The sequence below is a fragment of the Toxorhynchites rutilus genome, chromosome 1, assembly GCF_029784135.1.
Source record: "Toxorhynchites rutilus septentrionalis strain SRP chromosome 1, ASM2978413v1, whole genome shotgun sequence".
NCBI lineage: Eukaryota > Metazoa > Arthropoda > Insecta > Diptera > Culicidae > Toxorhynchites > Toxorhynchites rutilus.
The window spans coordinates 184449696-184457712 of NC_073744.1; the positions used below are offsets into that span (position 1 = coordinate 184449696).

General features: G+C 37.4%; 1 protein-coding gene across 1 annotated transcript; it reads left to right on the forward strand.

Moving 5' to 3' along the window:
- The first annotated feature begins 7057 nt into the window (after positions 1-7057).
- LOC129761311 (peptidoglycan-recognition protein 2) lies at positions 7058-7981 on the forward strand. Its single transcript, XM_055759030.1, has 3 exons — positions 7058-7283; positions 7351-7567; positions 7633-7981. The coding sequence occupies exons 1-3, from the start codon at positions 7208-7210 to the stop codon at positions 7940-7942; spliced, it is 603 nt and encodes a 200-aa protein (XP_055615005.1). The 5' UTR covers positions 7058-7207; the 3' UTR covers positions 7943-7981.
- Positions 7982-8017: the final 36 nt, after the last annotated feature.

The following is an 8017-nucleotide window of genomic DNA, read 5'->3' on the forward strand; positions in this document are numbered from 1 at the left end:
TGTAGACAGACATCGGGCCCTATTATAGAAATCGAGGAGATAAGAATTTTGCTCGTTAGCTCTATTTTACTATTATAGAAATCGAGCAATTCGATAGCACCAAGCTATCGAATTGCTCGATTTCTATAATTTCTATAATAGTGATAGCTATCGATGCAAGTGTCAGAACTTTTCGAATTGTTTGGTTCTCTTGTTGCATATCTTCAGAGAATTATTTTGATTTGGTTTGCGTCCCTGATATTTCCCTTTGGGAAACATTTCAGAAACACTTAAATATATGCAATTTTCAACACATGTTCGTTTGTTTTGATCAGTATAATATGTTTGTTTCTTTGTTTTTAAGAGGCTTTAAACTTTGCAGTTCATTCGCCTCCACTACATCAGTATAATACAATATAATTACAAGGTAACAGCCTAAAGACTCAATATGCCTAGTTTGGTTTCATTTGCTTGATTAATTCTCGAGTAATGCAGAAATTTGTGTTTAATTTGTATGGCAGCCCCCCCCTTAGAGAGAGGGGAGGGGTCTCAAACTATCACGAAAACCTTCCCCGGTCCCAAAAACCCCTACATACCAATTTTCATGTTGATCGGTTCAGTAGTTTCCGAGTCCATAAGAATCAGACAGACAGACAGGCAGAAATCCATTTTTATATATATATAGAAGAAGATGTTACAATTTACGATGCAGAACTTACTTCCAGCGCATATTACAGTGGCTGCAAATAAGTGGACAGACAAATCACCATCAGTTTGAACGACTCGTTGAACCAATGAAAGCGAATGTAAAAGTTGCTCGGGGTTTTTGTGGAGGCAGTTCAAATAGAATCCCGGTTAAGGAAAAGTGAGAGAGAAACGACTGAAACACGTCTTTTCTTGATGACTTTCAAATATCTAAGAGCTGTTTATCGTTCGTTCGTTGTTGAATTCTAGATACTTTAAACTCATAGAGTTCATTCGCCTCTAGCTGTTTATTATTCTGTCTGTGACATTTATACCTTTGTGGCGTACTTTGTGGTATACACCTTGTTAGCGAATGTCTAATAACAATGAGATTTATATTCTGCGAAGGTGTTGCAGATCACTCATTTGGAGGCGATCTGGCGTAGTGGTAACATCCATGCCTCTCACGCCGAAGGTCACGAGTTCAATTCTCACTCCCGACATTCTTACAAAAATGGAAGTAAAAGTGACGAACCAGCCAAATGAGTTGAAAATCACTATAATACAGATAAAAAAAGATCACTCATTTCTTCATAAAACGATGTTTCTATGCATAATCTTTCGGAAAAACGCAAAAATAATTATTGTATATCAAAAAACAACATCAAGTTCAATTGTCCCATGTTGATATTCTAGGCATTACAGTCCCACCATGAATTTTTAAACCCGTAATCAAGCATGATTGATTCAGTGAGGGGATCTCATCACATTTCATTAAACAATAGTATAGTGCCTATAACAACCCGGTGTATTGCTAAATTGAGATGCTTAAAGCTTTTTGTATACAAATATGCGAGAAAACTTTGATGGCGTTTTTCTCAGTTACTGATTTTGGAACATGGGACAACTATGCGTAGAACAGCAGTATACGCGAGTATAGGAATGTTAAAAGTAGCGGTTTGTACTCAATTTTTAAACTTGTTTCCCAACATTGTCCGTGATGCAATGGAATATGGATGAAATTAAGGAGTTATATTGATAACTGTATAACTGAAATGATTATCATAGCGAAACAACCCAGCAAACATTAAATCGTATAACTTTGCACATGATAAGTTACATATAAATTCGTATCAAATCACAATCGCATAAAATATCAATCAAAATATCGATCATGTATATCTAAACTCGCATAAAATGCAAAAACACGATTTTCCATGTCATCGATGGATTGAGTGGTAACATTGTCGGATCAAATCGCATATCAGTCCAAAAAACATCGCATACCGTTATATACGGCTTTATATGCGTACAAAATATGGCATATACGTATATTGCCTCCACTTTTGTGTGTATATCCCAGCAAACATTAAATCGCATAACAAGCGTATATATAACATCATGTGCCCTAAAATTTGGTTGGCATATAATGCGCCTAACTGGCATATGCATGCAAAAGTGGAGGCCATATACATACATGGCAAATGCTTACCGAATTTGTTTGGATGAATATGCAACTTTGACCGGCTATAATAGCGACTTTTGCCATACTCATATACGATTTATTACAGACATAGAAAAAAAACAAATGGCGCAAAATATTTTCGTGAAATGTTTATTATAGCCTCACGAATCGCCATTTTTATATATGAGTATTTATGTTTGTAGAAATAATAATTGTTTGATTGACTTGTGTTGGGAGTGGAATATGAATGTTTGAAATGGCACAGATTGATGTTTGATGAAAACTGCTCCGATGTGGGTTCGAACTCCGGTCGTCTGGATTATCATCCACCAGCTATCTCGCGCGGCTATCTGAAATTTAATTCAACAGCGGTTAAAACTTTCGAGTGCATCAGCATTTCATTGTCATTTCAATATGATGTAATATGTTCTTTATTAGGATCTAATATGATTATTGTTTCATGATTTTCTTCAGCATGCAACACGATTTACTACAGTACTGAATCGATTTAAATTATACACTTATACGACACATAAACTGCATCAGCGTAATATACGCATATGAGGCGGATTAAATATATTTTACGACTATATACATCATAAAATTGATGTTTATTATACCGAATTGCGATTTAATTTGATAATGGTATATAAAATCGAGTTTTTACATTTTATGCGATTTCAAATATACACGATACATACTTTGATTGATATTATATGCGATTATGATTTATTCGGATTTCTTGTAAGACTTGGCACGTGCAAAATTATACGATTTAATGTTTGCTGGGGCAATATCTGGGAAATACGATGGGTGAAGAAGCCCATCGCAGGCACTATTCTGGTGGATCAGGACGCTTATCATGATGGCTAATCGTTGGATCGCTGATTTTGATTCGTTTAGTTGCGAACTGTGCTTGTTGGAATCTATTTACTGCCCAGCAAACATTAAATCGTATAATTTTGCACGTGCCAAGTCTTACAAGAAATCCGAATAAATCAGAATCGCATATAATATCAATCAAAGTATGTATCGTGTATATTTGAAATCGCATAAAATGTAAAAACTCGATTTTATATACCATTATCAAATTAAGTCGCAATTCGGTATAATGAACATCGATTTTATGATGTATATTGTCGTAAAATATAATTAATCGGCATCATATGCGTATATTACGCTGATGCAGTTTATGTGTCGTATAAGCGTATAATTTAAATCGATTCAGTACTGTAGTAAATCGTGTTGCATGCTGAAGAAAATCATGAAACAGTATTCATATTAGATCCTAATGAAGAACATATTACATCATATTGGAATGTCAATGAAATGCTGATGCACTCGAAAGTTTTAACCGCTGTTGAATTAATCTTCAGATAGCCGCGCGAGATAGCTGGTGGATGATAATCCAGACGACCGGAGTTCGAACCCACATCGGAGCAGTTTCCACCAAACATCAATCTGTGTCATTTTAAACATTCATATTCCACTCCCAACATAAGTCAATCAATCAATTATTTTTTCTACGAACATAAATACTCATATATAAAAATGGCGATTCGTGAGGTTATAATAAACATTTCACGAAAATATTTTGCGCCATTTGTTTTTTTTTCTATGTCTGTAATAAATCGTATATGAGTATGGCAAAAGTCGTATTTGGTGATTTGACAATTCATGAATATATTCATATTAGATCGCAATTCAATTCCAACATTACGCTATTATAGCCGGTCAAAGTTGCATATTCATCCAAACAAATTCGGTAAGCATTTGCCATGTATGTATATGACCTCCACTTTTGCATGCATATGCCAGTTAGGCGCATTATATGCCAACCAAATTTTAGGGCATATGATGTTATATATACGCTTGTTATGCGATTTAATGTTTGCTGGGTGGTTGCTTGGAAGTAAATCATAATACAGAAGTTTCTTTCCAATCACTCAGACACAAAGAATGACTTTCTCCTGGTAGAGATAGGCTTTGAGGATAACTAACGGAGGTCATTTGACTGGTCCAAAGATTTTTTTTCACTCAACAATGTTGTGAATGTTAAGATTTTGCATCACCAGTCACGAATTTGTTGTTTGTGTTTCACTTTCGCTTTGGGAATTTTCGAAAGATGAAAGCGAAACAGTTCTTACATCAAAGGCGGAAGTTGAACCAAAAACTCCATCTAGGAAAATAATGTCGTGTAAGAAGTAAAGAAGTTCAACGATATATGCTCTCCTTTCACCGTGGACTAGCGTGAACATTTTCGTAACCCATAATTCCATTTTTTGACGTAGGACTACTGTTCAATTCCACCCCGGATCCTTCCAAATTATGCCGTATTCCAACGGGCGGTGGATGGAGGAACACTCGTATTGGGTGTGCGATTGAATCACACAATTCAAATGTTTATTAAATATCATGCACTCGACTTTCAGCACGAATAAATTTGTCAAATTTAGATTTTCGACGAACTACACCCAACGAATATTCCACAGTACTATATATATATTATTCTACTCTACGTTCTATGCGTTTGCTGACTTGAGTAAGCAACTATGTTGTGAAATATGTGAACTGTTTCTCTCTGCTGATTCGATTCCGCACAAATCACGTTGCATCGAGCGAGAGGTAATTTTAAATTGGTTTCAATTTATTACGTTATTACGATTCGGCAGTCATGCAGCTAGCCACTTGTCGGCAACGGTGGCGAGGGCGTCCGAAATGGCACTTAAAGCAGAGAGTTTAGGTTATGTTTTCTGAATTGGCCTTTTTCAAGGTTAGAGACGAATGAATTGCAAAAGTTTGAAACCTCTAAGATTCAAATCTCTCTCTCTAATTCTCTCTCTCTCTCTCTCTCTCTCTCTCTCTCTCTCTCTCTTAGATTTTTTGTTTCATTCTAAACAGCAATCTTCCAACACTATGTGTTAAAGCGGAGAGTTAATTTGTAATTTATTATTCATTCAAATATCAAAATGTAAAAGGCAATATTTTTTTTGCCGGGAGAGCGCTTATGTAAATTCATGAGAGTTTTCGTGCTTATTTTCCGATCGATCATTCAATTTTCGCAAATTAAAGCATTGTTTCCATGTTCAAAGTTGCGTCAAACATTTTAAGTCGGATGTGAAGCAGGAACTCTGCATCACATCCATCCCACAACCAATTCGGTTCGTATTTTCTGTTGTCGTTCTGCGAACGGTGCTGCATAGATACTATTTGTGGATTATTTCTTTGGGAATGATGTTTTTGAGAGCGTTGGAGATGTTATTTAGCTAACTGATACTGAAAACTGCTTGGCTATTCAACATGTTATTTAAATTGGTAATACCTGGTATATTGTCAGAACTAAACTAAAAACCCACTAAAAGATCGCTTCAATTTATTATCTCTTCGGTTCCTCATCCGGTGCAAGGTTATGAACCCATTGGTGATCGGAAATTTTGAGCAGCTGATCGAGCTAAATTCTCACTCTGGATTCATGAGCCCATATCATGAATTCATCTCCATGCAGGTTGATCCTTCTTCGTATATTCCCAACCGTGTTTGTTTTCCTGACTACATCAATTCCTCTGTACATTTTGATCTGTCCATGAAGCAAGATATCCATGAATATTCAGATTATCAACGATCGAGGATCGCTCCAACGATCTTCGATGCAAAGTATGGGGGTATCAATTGTGATAATATGTACTTTACTGATGGGTCCACTATAAACGAGTTCACAGGATTTGGAGTGTTCAACAAAATTTTCAGCACCTCCCATAGTCTTCAGTTTCCTTGCTCAGTGTATATTGCTGAATTGGCAGCGATACACTGGGCGCTGGACAGCGTCGCCTCACGACCTGTTGAACACTATTACATTGTAACGGATAGTCTTAGCTCCGTCGAAGCTCGATTATCCCTAAGGTTAGCCTCAAACCATGGTTCAAAAGTCTGGACTTGAGTAGGGACTTTATTCGCACCTTCTCCCGACTCATGTCCAATCACTGTTCGTTAGACGCGCTACTCTTTCGTTTCAATCTGGCCGGCAGCAATATCTGCGTTTGTGGCCGAGGTTACCACGACATCGAACACGTTGTTTGGTCGTGTGAGGTGTATCTTGTTGCCAGATCGAATTTAGAGAACTCCCTTCGGGCTAGAGAAAGGCAGCCCAATGTGCCGGTGAGAGATGTGTTGGCTCGGTTAGACCTTGATTACATGTCCCAAATATATGTTTTCCTTAAATCTATCGATGTTCGTGTGTGATTATCCTTATATCCTTATACCCTCCATTTCTTCCTTTATGAGTAATTGGTCCGCTTGCTATAAACAGGAGAATGAAATGTAAATTCACAATAGATGTACGAATAGATTTAAGAATTGAGTGTGTGAATATCAACATTGTAATAATTTCCTTATACCCCATCCTTTTCCTGAGAAAAATATGTCACCCTTCTAATCTCGAGTTCACCGCGAGTAATCGGTTTCCCACATTACTAACCATAGATTTAAGAAAATTGTTCATATATATAGTTTTAAAAATATATTTAAGATTTCGGCTCCTCTAAACTTATGCAACTGAGCCTGTAAAAATAAACGAATTTATAAAAAAAAACTAAACTAAAAAAACGAGTGAGTAATGTCATAGACATAACACGTCTTTACGGTTATGTCCACGACATTACGCACTCGTTTTTTAGTTCTCAAAAAAAATTTTCAAAAGCAAAAAAAAATACATCTCTTTGTTTTTTTTTTGGCTTGTCTTTCCAGTTTTTATTCCCGAAGTATTTGGTCAGCCTAGTTTTAACAACAGCAGAATCCAGATCGAAAAATCACAGACTCGTAAGTGCTAAAACAACTTATTTTCTAGCCGTCGTCTTGTACACATCTTATCACCATTGAATGTACACCGTTCTGTATTTCGGGTGAATCCCCGGAGAGGAATCACATCGACCAGAATGAAACATCTCTCAGTACTGTTCTATCTTTCTTGTCAGAAGCATCGCTATATCAACGAGAGAAGAAACCGGTTCACTAAAGGGGGAATTGTTGGATGTGATAGAAAAAAAAGACTGCGTTAAATTTTGTTTGTTTCAATTTCACAAAATGATTAAACTAAATCAACTGTCAGCTTTACTGGTCCTACTAGTATGTACACTAATCTTTGGACCAATTGTGAATGGTAAGGTTTGCCTGAAGTTCAGGTGATCAATCGAACCGATCGTTGTTTTGCTGCAAACTATTCACAGCGCAAGCAGATGACGGATGTCCCAATATCGTGAAACGAGCACAGTGGGGTGCCATGAAATCGACCAATGTGACCTACCAGCTGAAACCAGTCAAGTTTGTCGTGATCCACCACACGGTAACGGAACCCTGTCAGGGAGTGGCGGCTTGCAAGGAAATTATTCAGTCGATACAGAATGCCCATCAGAAGGGTAATAATTGGAGCGATATTGGGTACAAGTTAGTGAACGAATTAAAATAAGGCGTGATTCAGTTCGATTCATTTTTGATCTTCTCTCCCCCAGCTTCTTGATCGCAAACGGTGGCAATGCATATGAAGGAATCGGCTGGCATCGAGTCGGGGCACACACCCGAGGATACAACGTCAAATCCATCGGCATTGCCTTCATTGGGGACTTCACCAGTGTGCTACCCACTAAGAAAGCCCTGACAGCTGTCGCCAAACTGCTCCAGTGTGGCGTCAATTTGGGAGAACTGGACGAGGATTACAAGTTATATGGGGCAAGACAGCTCTCGGCAACGGCCAGCCCGGGGAACAAACTTTTTAGTGAGATTCGCACTTGGGAGCACTTTGATAGCTCGCCGGTTGTCTAGATAAAAAAGAGGGAACAATAAATTAGTTTTCTAAAAAAGCTTGAAATGTGTTTCATTGTCGGTTGTCGTTTATTC

What these genes read in the sequence shown, in the direction of transcription:
- LOC129761311 (XM_055759030.1), top strand. Translation starts at nt 7,208, where the DNA reads ATGATTAAACTAAATCAACTGTCAGCTTTACTGGTCCTACTAGTATGT. An exon ending in CTTTGGACCAATTGTGAATG is followed by an intron (nt 7,284 to 7,350) that starts GTAAGGTTTGCC and finishes AACTATTCACAG; the next exon opens with CGCAAGCAGATGACGGATGT. An exon ending in TGGAGCGATATTGGGTACAA is followed by an intron (nt 7,568 to 7,632) that starts GTTAGTGAACGA and finishes TCTCTCCCCCAG; the next exon opens with CTTCTTGATCGCAAACGGTG.